The sequence below is a fragment of the Triticum aestivum genome, chromosome 5D, assembly GCF_018294505.1.
Source record: "Triticum aestivum cultivar Chinese Spring chromosome 5D, IWGSC CS RefSeq v2.1, whole genome shotgun sequence".
NCBI classification, from domain to species: Eukaryota; Viridiplantae; Streptophyta; class Magnoliopsida; order Poales; family Poaceae; genus Triticum; species Triticum aestivum.
In genome coordinates this window covers 310,399,370-310,412,228 of record NC_057808.1, presented here as the reverse complement: position 1 = coordinate 310,412,228, position 12,859 = coordinate 310,399,370, and the positions used below count along the sequence as shown (strand labels likewise).

At 43.2% G+C, this 12,859-nt stretch overlaps 1 protein-coding gene across 2 annotated transcripts; it reads left to right on the top strand.

The window, feature by feature from the left end:
• The first annotated feature begins 1,073 nt into the window (after positions 1–1,073).
• Positions 1,074–5,556, top strand: LOC123121395 (serine/threonine-protein kinase 16). Of its 2 annotated transcripts, none has more exons than XM_044541353.1 (6): positions 1,074–1,426; positions 1,750–1,892; positions 2,218–2,358; positions 3,898–4,083; positions 4,460–4,584; positions 5,089–5,556. In XM_044541353.1, the coding sequence occupies exons 1-6, from the start codon at positions 1,234–1,236 to the stop codon at positions 5,309–5,311; spliced, it is 1,011 nt and encodes a 336-aa protein (XP_044397288.1). In that variant the 5' UTR covers positions 1,074–1,233; the 3' UTR covers positions 5,312–5,556. The 2 variants fall into 2 exon arrangements, with proteins under 2 accessions (XP_044397288.1, XP_044397289.1); XM_044541354.1 differs by having other exon boundaries at positions 1,076–1,426; positions 2,227–2,358.
• Positions 5,557–12,859: the final 7,303 nt, after the last annotated feature.

Here is a 12,859-nt window from a genome sequence, read left to right as displayed (position 1 = left end):
TAGGTGGAACTCATCCGTGGAGATGGCTCTTTTTTGAGATCATAGCAAAATAAGAGATCATAGCAATTCTTTAGCTCCTCGAGCGACGCCTATAGCGATGGGGTCGCTCTACTCCCACTAATCACCACAAATGTGCAGATTATCTTCTAGGGAAACATAATTAGCTAATGCTAGTAGTTTACCATTCTATATTCTGTCTAGCGCTCGCCTAAATGTAATATCTCCCTGCAAGTTAATTATAAATATTTGGTGTCAGTGTGAGTTACTGTTTATGCATACTAAAATTTTAAATTTCTCCACAAATTATAAGCAAAACATGTGTGCTCTCTAAACCATTGATTGAACGCGGCTACATCTAAATTGATGGCATTTAAGGCCTAGACAACAGTCACATGCACGTACACTACTAAGCCGGTGAACATACGAAGCTAGTGTTCTGTCCGAACAGTGTCAAACAACAAAAAACAGTTGAGCAAGTGCATGCTACGTGAATAGCAAGTGATAGCTTAGCTGAGTCAACATTGTCAACACATAGGTAATAATGTAGTATTAATATATATACGCATGGCTCAGATGAATTGATACACATGGCTCTAATGAATTGGTACACCAGTACACCCCACACAAACTGAACTTGGCAAAACAAACCATCAACAGAAATGACAGGCCCACACTTGTTTTAAGTGTCACTCAAGGCGTACAGGTTCCAGATAGACACATTCAAACGTAAACCAACGTTTTAAATGGCCTGCGTTGCATTAACACAACACCATTAAAATTGATGCCTAGCCCACCAACTCATTTAAGATGCCTAGCTCAACCACGTACTTCGCGTATCACAGACATGTATCCGTCCAATTAAACCACCATATAATTTTGGTATTCATTAATTCGCTATATTAAGTGCTAATCTTAGAGGACAGTTCGACTGCTCGGATTTCATCCTCGCGTGGCACCATGTCCCAAAAATCCGCGTCCATTATGAAATGCTCTTATTTTTGTTTCCTTTTCCTACAATTTTGACTTTGTACTCTTACTACGTTTCCTAGCCAGCAAAGCGTAGACACAACAACACGGAGGGGCGCAAAGTCATCGTCTGAGGGTGGACCCGTGAAAGCATCGAATCGAACCAACTAAACAAGCACAGCTGACACCCACCCCTCCGCCACCGCAGTCGCCGGTGACCAGGACGCGCATCCGAGTTCGCCGGCGGCGAGGAGAAGGGCGCCGAGTATGGGGTGCTCCCTCTCGGGGCTCAACGCCCTCTACGACGCAGCGACTGGCGGCGGCGACGTGTGGATCAACGAGCGCCGCTTCCGCGTCCTCCGCCAGATCGGCGAGGGCGGCTTCGCCTTCGTCTACCTCGTCAAGGAGCACGAAGCCTCCTCCGGCGCTGCGCGCGACAGGCACCCCTCCCACGTCTCAGGTACCCCTATCCGATCCCGCCCCACTCGCCTCCGTGTCTCGCGTGTGTCACAGGTTATGCGCGTTCGTTTTGAACCCGTGAAATGAAATCCTTCACATTTCTTGAGCCGGCAAATGCACCCGTGTGGTTTAGTGTGCAGAATCGTATGATTTTTTCTACTTCCGCCCCGCCCCTGCTACTAGATGCTGTCATGAGCAGGGTTTAAGTTTTGTATAATGCTGGTTGTTGCATAGAACTGAAGTTTTTGTTTCCGTTGGTGGGTGAATCTGGGAATTCTATGAGATTTCTATGATTCTGATGCTGCCGTGCTAATGTTGGTTCAGACGACGGGACATATGCTATGAAGAAGGTGCTGATACAGAGCAGGGAGCAGCTGGATCTGGTGAAGGAGGAGATCCGCGTTTCGTCCTTGTTCAACCACCCCAATTTGCTACCGCTTCTTGACCATGCCATAATAGCAGTTAAGGTAGTAACATGGTTTGCACCTGTCTTCCATGCCCTGTGATGCCATATGCAATAGAGCCTTGAAGTATGTGCAAGATTTAAGAAAATCATGTTGAAACTAGGCAAGTTAATTGAGCTTTTGGTAGATACTGTATATATGTTTGACAGTCTAAGGCATTTTTGTTTGATGAGTACAATCTAGAGATACAACAATTAATTGTTTGAAATAAACTCAGTAATGTGTTAGTCTGCCATAACATCTTATAGGCAACTTACTGTTAATATTCGTCAATCATCATACATTTGAATGTACATTTCATGTCGAGATGTCTTATATGATATTATAGAGTACACAGGGAGATTGGAGCCATGAAGCCTACTTACTCTTCCCAGTCCATTTGGATGGTACTCTGTTCGACAATGCTGCAGTCATGCAGTCTAGGAAAGAGTTTTATTCGGTGCTCGATATTTTGCGAATATTCCAACAGGTCAGTTTTTTTACTACTCCCTCCGTCCCATAATATAAGAGTGTTTTTGACACTTGTAGTGTCAAAAACGTTAAGTGTCAAACACACCCTTATATTATGGGACGGAGGAAGTAGAAAGTAGTATAAATGTACTGTTTCTTGATGATGTCATAGTGATATTTGTAACTTTCTTGATTTTGTCGTTGTAGTGGTCTTTTACCATTTATTAAGTTTGATGTTGAGTATTGACCAATTTATTGTCATGCTATTCTTCAACGATTTTTCTGAAGAACAAGCTTTTGTCACAACCTCGAATGCACCGATACGGATACGGGTATCAGTATCGGACCAATACGGATACGTAAATTCGTCATTTTGAAAAAGTGCCAATACGGATACGTTTTACTATTTATTTATTTTTCAAAAAAAAGGATTCAGAATGCCAACCGTGACGTTTTTACATGCATGGATTCCATGGTTCCCTGTCTTCTTTAGCAAATGAGCAGAAACTCTAGAGTAGCTACTTAAAGCTTCATGACCACAGTAGTCGCATTTCCATTTAGTGTTGCCCCCCTCCAGGTGATTTCTCTATGATTTGAACATGGCTCCACAATGGTGCCCTTAGATTTGTAGGTACAGTAGGAGGTTCAGCAGGAGGAGCCATCTGATGAGAAAAATGAGATCTTCACAGATCAGAGGAGAAAGAAGAGGGGATGAGCTTGGCTGGGCAGGAGAAAAGAAGAAGAGAAGTGTACATGCTTGTTTGCTGCGTGACAGGAGGCGTTAGTGAGGAGTAGCAGCTCGTCGCCGGCTAGTCGCCGCTGCCGCCGGCCCTGGGTGAGTAGCTGCTAGGTACGCAGCCACCAGCCGCCACCTGGTGTGAGCTCGGGAGAGAGGAACGAAAACTGGGAGGGAAAGGAAGGGAGCACTGGGGTACTAGGGTTGCTGTCTGCCTCTTAACTGGGCTCAGTGGTCTCTTAGATGGGCTGGGCCGTATCCAAAACGAACTGAAAAAGTATCCTTCAAGTATCTGAATTGTTTTAAATCGTTTATTCATGGATACTCCTTGGATACGTATCAGGGGCGTATCAGAGGAGTATCGGTATCGGATACGGTATCCGATACCGATTCGCTAGTTGCCTGAAGTATCGGTGCATTCGAGGTCACAACTTATGCGCCGCTGTTTATTACTCTGCATTAATTTCTCTTGTGTATTACTCAAACATTGACTTACATATATTGCATCCTCTGCAAGCTACAGAGCATAATCACAGTTGACGATGCACTATATTTTTGTACTACATAGATGTGACTACAGTTTAATTCTTGCTAACTTGGGAATAGTTCGGCTTCAGGATTTTGAAGATATCATCATATTATGCCCCTGTTTTGCTTTATTCTCTGTTTACTAGTCATTTCGGTTGAACACTCAGCGTATCAAAGTATTAAAAGTGTACATTACATACTGACTTGAATTAAAAACTAAAAAAAGTATAACTAGCCGTTACGTCTTTGCATCTCCCCATCTCCCTTTGTCTACTAATATAATTGTACCAACAGATTAGTGATGGACTGAAGCACATGCATAGTCTTGATCCACCATATGCCCATAATGATGTCAAGCCTGGCAATGTTCTTGTAACCCGCCGAAAAGGACAAGCACCTCTTGCAACTTTGATGGATTTTGGAAGTTCGCGGCCTGCAAGAAATCAAATTCGTTCTCGTTCTGAAGCATTACGGTTGCAGGTTTGTCTTAGCTCCATGGCCTTTTCATGAAAGACAGCTCTTCTTGATAATGTATTGTTTTTTGGTTTCCATATATCATTTAGGATGTTTTGCCATTGTCCCATAACAGTACTTTTATTCACTTTCCAGATTTATGGATAATTGATTAGAAATGCTCTTCTGTTTCTAGTGTTGTTTTTAGTTTCACAATTGTGAGAGACTTTGCTGCACATATTAAGAAATTCAGGTGTTATTTTTTTTCCTTAAGCCGAAGCAAAATCATCTAGATAACCCATCCTTACTTTTGAGTAGTATGCAGCTATTACTTAGAAAAAGTTAGTGCTTGAAAAGTAATGGCAATTGAAACATTACTAATGTATATCTTGCTTTGGTGCAGGAATGGGCTGCCGAGCATTGCTCTGCACCTTTTCGCGCACCTGAATTGTGGGACTGCCCAAGTCATGCTGATATTGATGAGAGGACAGACATTTGGTCGCTAGGTTGCACTCTTTACGCAATCATGTAAGGTCCCTCATGGCTTGTTGCATGTGTAAATTTACTATGCTTGATCAAGTTTCATCTCCTGTTGATTTATGTGTCACTATGATTCTCAATTATTTTGTGGTGTACCGTTGCTCCAAATCTCCAACTGCTGCAGTGAATAATCCATTGACATATTTATTAGAAATTATTTCAGCTTAGTATCCGTATCTCTTTTTTTCCCTCAGTCTTGACCAGTGACAGTGGAATTTAGTACAACAATTGGTCATCCCATCAACTTTTTAAGTCAGGAGTAATTAAGAATGAAAGTAGTTATCAAGCATGCCTTGTGCTTTAGATGGTGTACTGCTTAAAGATCAACCTCAATTTGGTAGACTTTTTTAATCAAACATATTTCATGAACTTTATCAAGGTACAATCATACTGGGTCTCAGAAAAGTCGGGAATGTGGTCAACATATCAACTGGGGCGGTAACCTGTATTTACTTAATAAATCACTGATGATCACATTTCTTTTCTTTGTAGGTATGGTGTTTCTCCCTTTGAGTATGCTCTTGGTGAATCTGGAGGAAGCTTGCAGCTGGCCATTATGAACGCGCAGTTGAAGTGGCCAGTGCTACCGAGCGCCTACCCTGACGCACTTCACAAGTTTGTTACCTGGATGCTTCAGCCACAGCCTGAGATGCGCCCTCACATCAATGACGTACTTCTCCACGTTGACAAGCTTGTGGAGAAATACTCGCCTTAAAGCCAGCTTGCATATTCTGTTCTGACTCGTTTCTTCCTTATACGACTGCAAAAGGGGACATGTTGTAGGACTCATGCTCTAGGCCTTTTCATCCTTTGGAATAGGCTCAGTGTCAATTCTTTATGTAACTTTCAGGCTGTTACCGATATGTCGTTCTCTAACTCTTGGAAGTTATATTACTCTCATATCTTGTACAAAATGTTTGCTGAATATGAAAATACATGTGTTATTGTCTTCGCCTTCTACTTCTCCAGACTCTTCCTGTTTTTGTTTAAGTACACAAGGAACAGTACATTAAAAAAAATGATTTTTTTTTGGTGACAAACATTGACAAAAGTTCTAAGAGCTTGCAAAGATTGATCATGAAATCACATTTGTGGAACTGTGGCAAAAAAAAAAACATCGATACTCTGAAAATGCTACTTTCGAAAGCATTTTGGAGCACTGATTCTGTTTTTTTTTGCCGTGACTTCGACAAATGTGATTTCATGATGAAAAATTTTAAGCTCTTAGAACTTTTGTCAATGTTTGTCATAAAAAAAATTCAGATTTTTTATTTTTATTTCAATTTTACTGTTCACCCAAGCTCATTTGAGCTCTGCCTGAGAAGGTTACTTTCCCTAACTAAGAGCATTCCCCCAAATCCCAATAAATTTTCAATACAGGCTCGTGGGGTACAAAAATAACCCGTTCAATTGACATTGCAAGCCAGGTTTTGCATAGCATGAACCTTAAAGCACATCACAACCAAGGTCGCTATGAATCGGTTTTCGTGATGCAAAAGAGCCCAAGTGGGTGGCTCCAGCGATGCAACCTCGTGCGGTGTGATACGTGGTGTGAGGTTGCACACGGTTTGTTTGTTTAACTCCTAATCTCTTTCTAATCTACACAACTTCGATTGTAGATAACGTCTACACGAAAAAGAAGCACATCGATGTTGTGGTTCCATTCAGTTCATTGTAAATGTTCAATTCCCTCTCATGTTTGGAGCTATTTTGGACAAATTTTGCTAAATTTGTCACGCACGTCGACCGTTTGAAATTTCTTTTGACCAATAGTTTCATCTCGCAATTCCAAACGACTTTCGTGTTGCACGTTTTCTGTTTCGATGATCATAAATGAGTAGATCTACATCTCCCTCGTGGACTGTACATATCTCGTTTTAATGACACTCCTTATTCTCCTTCACCTAGTCCCTCCTAATCATTCCTCTTGGCCTCCTCTCCTGCGTCTTGTTGCACTCGCGCCACTGCCTGCCTTTTCCTCTCCCGCGTCCTACTACACTAGCGCGACCCTCGGTGTCGTTCCTCTCGGCCTTCTCCCCCGCATCCTGCTACACTGGCGCCACTGTCGGCGTCGTTCCTCTCAGACTACTCGCCCGCGTCCTACTACACTGGAGCCGTCGCTGGCGTAGTTCCTTTTGGCCTTCTCTCCTGCTTCCTACTTCACTGACGTTGCCATGGCACGCGTACTGCATTTCTTCTCTCCCATCCTTTGCCTCAGCACCCTTCTATTCTTCCCTCCGCACAGACTTTTTTTGCGGCAATGACACTAGCAATGAGTTCGCCGTGCCATTGACGGGATCGCTCGCCCGCGAGTCCACGCTCATCGCATCGGACACGGCGCTGCGGCCATCGTCCACTGTAATCGTCAAGGCACTCTAGTGTAACTCGGTGTGTCTTGTGTAATTGTTAACCCTTAATCATGTCCAATGTATACAACCAAACACTGTGTAGTTGCATCAGCCCAGCCAATGTAGGACAACAAAGGCCAGGCAAAAAATTGCTCTCCTAATGTAGCCAACCTACATGCAGGCAACCAAACGATGTGCAGAACATAGTTTTTAGCCTGCATATGCTCCGCCAGGCCCAGCTGGGACAAGTATGCAAAAGGGCAAAAAACGATGCACACAACCAAACACGCCCTTGATGATTGGATTGGAGCGCAGAGAGCACAGTCATAAAAGGTTGGAGGAAATTTAGGAAGGTTGTCATTGAGACCTTCGGAGAGAAATATCTCCAAGCACCAAATAAAATGGACATTGCAAGCTTCTGCAGATGAGTGCATCAAAAGGCTTCCTCGTAATGCTTGGAAGCATCGATTGCATGCACTGAAGGTGAAAGAATTTCCCTGCAACATAACATGGGCAACTGAAATGCCACTGTAAAGATGCAACCATAATTCTTCAAAGTTGTGTCATCAAATGATCTATGAATTTTCCATTCATATTTTGGTCTGTCGGGATCTCAAAATGACCTAAATATCTTGCAATGATCTTATTTATTCGCAAGGCTATCTAACATGGAGGCTCCACCAGTGAACTTCATATGGAATATGTTTTTCATGGTCAATATTTGTGAGGACAATATCAAACCCTCAAGGCAACAAGAAGCATTTGAGGTATTGCAAGCTTGATTTGCCATTGTTCGGTGCCTTGCAAGATTTCAAAATCAAAAGCATTTGATTTTGGGACCATAAGCATTTGGAGCATCATGACAACTGGTGCATCATCAGAACATGCGTGAGCATGCAGAACATGATAAGAAAGAAGGAGCGGGTCTAGCCGAAAGACTTCTGCTATGAGAATGAGGGGAAGAAAAAAAGTATACATCGCGTGTCAACCATCAGTGGGGTGAACACCGACTCTAGAAGTTTCTTCAAGTGTATAAACAGATCAAAGACTGTCGCGGGGCATGAACTACGTTTGGAAGACCTTGTTGAGCATTTGTGGGAGCTCCATGGACAATAAACTTCTTCATGTTTACTTTGATGCATTTGGACGATTTGTTATGTTTAAACCATAAATTGTGGGGTTGAAACTGAAACATGAATATTTGATTCTTGTGATGATAAAATGAAGGTGCCTATTGTTTTAATGCAAGTGCAGAGAGAGCTAGGTTTTTTTTTTCATTAGGGGTGGGTTTATTCAAAAGTTGCAAAAGCACCCCACATAAAAACACCAAAAACTAGATGGATCAGCTGCCAATTGCATCTAATAATTATTCCATTCTCTTTATCACAAGTTCACAACAACCAAATGCCGGTTCTTCTTCTCATGGCGGATCAACTCACAAGTCACAACATTACTCTCCCAAAGCTTAGGCATCAGTTGTCCCATTTGAAGGCGACAGGGCTCCTGACCCGGTGCTTCCTGTTCTCCCACGCGATGTGGCCGAAGTCCCACGTCTCGGCCGGCCTCACCTTCGCTCCGGTCTCGCTGTTGAACTGCACGGTGTAGCTCCTCTCCTCGTTCACCCGCTTGAAATCCAGCGTCGTTCGTGTCACCGTCACCTTCACCCAGTCCGGCGCGGCGACCGTGAAAGTGCAAATATCCCTGGGTGGTTTTGGTAATTACTAACAACATATAGCTCATTGAACTAATGCTATTTCAAGATGATCATTTCAGAAACTTCAATGATTGGCATGGCATGGATTAGGAATGTGGACCCCTCAAAATGCTAAGGACACACATTGGCTCAAGCTCAAGACTCTACATTTTCGTTTTAGTGATCCAAGATCACATTGAGTCCATAGGAAAAGCCAATACTATTAAAAGGGGATGAGGTGTTGCTTAATGGCTTGCTTGCTCAAAATGCTTAGTGATATGCTCCAAAAGCCCTCAACCACTTTCTCATTTCCACATATGTCCCAAACCAAAAGTCAAACTCGGCCCTACCAATTTGATCTATCCGGCGCCACCTAGTTCATTTGACATAGCCACTGCCGGAAACCCTAGTCACTTCGGTCTCACCAATAGGGATCTCGGTCTCACCGAGATGGGATTGCAAACTCTCTGTTTCCCTTCGTAACAGTTCGGTCCAACCGAAATGAGCGATCGGTCCCACCGAGTTCGCAATGCAAACTCTCTGTTTCCATTTCGTAACGTTTCGGTCTCACCGAGATGAGTGAATCGGTCCCATCGAGTTTGCCTGACCAACTCCCTGGTTAGCTTATTACCAAAGTCGGTCCTACCGAGTTTGTGTAATCGGCCACACCGAGATTACGTTATGCCCTAACCCTAATGGAATTGGTCCCGCCGAGTTGACATGTCGGTCCCACCGAAAAGCCCAACGTTCACATTTTGAAGTAAATCAGTCTGACCGAGTTTTCTGATTCGGTCCCACCGAGTTTGGTGAATTGTGTGTAACGGTTAGATTTTGTGTGGAGGCTATATATACCCCTCCACCCTTCCTTCATTCCTGGGGAGAGCTATCAGAACGTGCCTACACTTCCAGCATACATTTTCTGAGAGAGAACCACCTACTCATGTGTTGAGACCAAGATATTCCATTCCAACCACATGAATCTTGATCTCTAGCCTTCCCCACGTTGCTTTTCACTCAAATCATCTTTCCACCATATCCAAATCTGTGAGAGAGAGTTGAGTGTTGGGAAGACTATCATTTGAAGCACAAGAGCAAAGAGTTCATCATCAACACACCATCTATTACCTTTTGGAGAGTGGTGTCTCCTAGATTGGTTAGGTTAGGTGTCACTTGGGAGCCTCCGTCAAGATTGTGGAGTTGAACCAAGGAGTTTGTATGGGCAAGGAGATTGCCTACTTCGTGAAGATCTACCCTAGTGAGGCAAGTCCTTCATGGGCGATGGCCATGGTGGGATAGACAAGGTTGCTTCTTGGTGGACCCTTCGTGGGTGGAGCCCTCCGTGGACTCGCGCAACCGTTACCCTTCGTGGGTTGAAGTCTCCATCAACGTGGATGTACGATAGCACCACCTATCGGAACTACGGGAAGAAATCTCCGTGTCTACATTGCGTTTGCTCCCTCCAAACTCCTCCCTTTACCTTCATATGCAATATTTTACATTCCGCTGCTATACTCTTAGACTTGCATGTGTAGGTTGATTGCTTGACTTGTTCTAAAGTTGCTAAAATCTGCCAACACTTAAAATTGGGAAAAAGGCTAGATTTTTATTTGGTCAAGTAGTCTAATCACCCCCCTCTAGACATACTTTCGATCCTACAGACTGTCACGTTGTAACTCTCAGGCCGCGCCGACACCTTGCTCACCGTCCGCGTCAGCGTGCGCACGCGGGTGCGACCGTCGAAAACCACCACGAACGACGGGTAGTTGAGGTTGGCCACGCCGCCGGGGATCGTCCTCGCGCACTTGCTCAGCCAAAAATGATGCTGGCAGGTAGTTGAAGCTGGCGCGCAAAAAATGATGCACATAAACAAACACGCCCTTGATGATTGGATTGGAGTGCAGAGAGCACAGTCATAAAAGGTTGGAACAAATTTGTGAAGGTTGTCATTGAGATCTTCGGAGAGAAATATCTCCAAGCACCAAATGACATGGACACAACAAGTTTCTGCAGATGAGTGCATCAAAAGACTTCCTCGTCATGCTTGGAAGCATCGATTGCATGCACTGGAGGTGAAAGAATTTCCCTGCGACATAACATGCACAACTGAAATGTCACTGTAAAGATGCAACCATAATTCTTCAAAGTTGTGTCATCAAATGATCTATGAATTTGCCATTCATATTTTGGTCTATCGGGATTTTAAAATGACCTAAATGTCTTGCAATGATCTCATTTATTTGCACGACTATCTAACATGGAGGCACCACCGGTGAACTTACAACACAGGTTACTATCCTGCAGATGGAATATATCCTTCATGGTCAATATTTGTGAAGACAATATCAAACCCTCATGCAACAAGAAGCATTTGAGGCATTGCAAGCTTGATTTGCCATTGTTTGGGGCCTGCAAAATTTCAAAACCAAGAGTATTTGATTTCGGGACCAAAAGCATTTGTGGAGCATCATGACAACATCATCAGAACATGCGTGAGCATGCAGAACATGATAAGAAAGAAGGAGCGAGTTTAGCCAAAAGACTTCTGCTATGAGAATGAGGGGAACAAAAAAAATTATACATCGCGTGTCAACCATCGGAGTGGTGAACACCGACTCTAGAAATTTCTTCAAGTGTATCAACAGATCAAAGACTGCCGCGGGGCATAAACTACTTTTGGAAGACCTTGTTGAGCATTTGTGGGAGCTCCATGGACAATAAACTTCTTCATGTTTAGTTTAATGCATTTGGACCATTTGTTATGTTTATATCATAGATTATGGGTTTGAAACTGAAACATAATTATTTGAATTCTTATGATGATAAAATGAAGGTGCCTATGTGTTTAATGCAAGTGAAGAGAGAGCTAGATTTTTTATTAGGGATGGGTTTATTTGAAAGTTGCAAAGGCAGTTCACATAAAAACCCCAAAAAATTTGATGGACCAGCTGGAGATGCTCTAAAGAATGTTGGAAGATTTCTTGGGAACTCATATGCAGCTTCGCAAGTTCCTTATGAATGCATTCATTTACCCAGCCAGTCCGGCTGTAAGTGTTGTGGAAGATTGTTTCGTTTACTATAGTAAGTGATGTCTACTACGCAACCTTCTTCTTGTAGACGTTGTTGGGCCTCCAAGTGCAGAGGTTTGTAGGACAGTAGCAAGTTTCCCTCAAGTGGATGACCTAAGGTTTATCAATCCGTGGGAGGCGTAGGATGAAGATGGTCTCTCTCAAGCAACCCTGCAACCAAATAACAAAGAGTCTCTTGTGTCCCCAACACACCCAATACAATGGTAAATTGTATAGGTGCACTAGTTCGGCGAAGAGATGGTGATACAAGTGAAATATGGATGGTAGATATAGGTTTTTGTAATCTGAAAATATAAAAACAGCAAGGTAACAAGTGGTAAAAGTGAGCACAAACGGTATTGCAATGCTAGGAAACAAGGCCTAGGGTTCATACTTTCACTAGTGCAAGTTCTCTCAACAATAATAACATAATTGGATCATATGACTATCCCTCAACATGCAACAAAGAGTCACTCCAAAGCCACTAATAGCGGAGAACAAACGAAGAGATTATGGTAGGGTACGAAACCACCTCAAAGTTATTCTTTCCAATCAATCCGTTGGGCTATTCCTATAAGTGTCACAAACAGCCCTAGAGTTCGTACTAGAATAACACCTTAAGACACAAATCAACCAAAACCCTAATGTCACCTAGATACTCCAATGTCACCTCAAGTATCTGTGGGTATGATTATACGATATGCGTCACACAATCTCAAATTCATCTATTCAACCAACACATAGAACCTCAAAGAGTGCCCCAAAGTTTCTACCGGAGAATCAAGACGAAAACGTGTGCCAACCCCTATGCATAGGTTCATGGGAGGAACCCGCAAGTTGATCACCAAAACATACATCAAGTGAATCACGTGATATCCCATTGTCACCACAGATACGCACGGCAAGACATACATCAAGTGTTCTCAAATCATTAAAGACTCAATCCGATAAGATTACTTCAAAGGGAAAACTCAATCCATTACAAGAGAGTAGAGGGGGAGAAGAAACATAAGATCCAACTATAATAGCAAAGCTCGCGATACATCAAGATCGTGCCGAATATAGAACACGAGAGAGAGAGAGATCAAACACATAGCTACTGGTACATACCCTCAGCCCCGAGGGTGAACTACTCCCTCCTCGTCATGGAGAGCGCC

What these genes read in the sequence shown, in the direction of transcription:
- LOC123121395 (XM_044541353.1), top strand. Translation starts at nt 1,234, where the DNA reads ATGGGGTGCTCCCTCTCGGGGCTCAACGCCCTCTACGACGCAGCGACT. An exon ending in TTTTGCGAATATTCCAACAG is followed by an intron (nt 2,359 to 3,897) that starts GTCAGTTTTTTT and finishes TTGTACCAACAG; the next exon opens with ATTAGTGATGGACTGAAGCA. An exon ending in TGCACTCTTTACGCAATCAT is followed by an intron (nt 4,585 to 5,088) that starts GTAAGGTCCCTC and finishes TTTTCTTTGTAG; the next exon opens with GTATGGTGTTTCTCCCTTTG.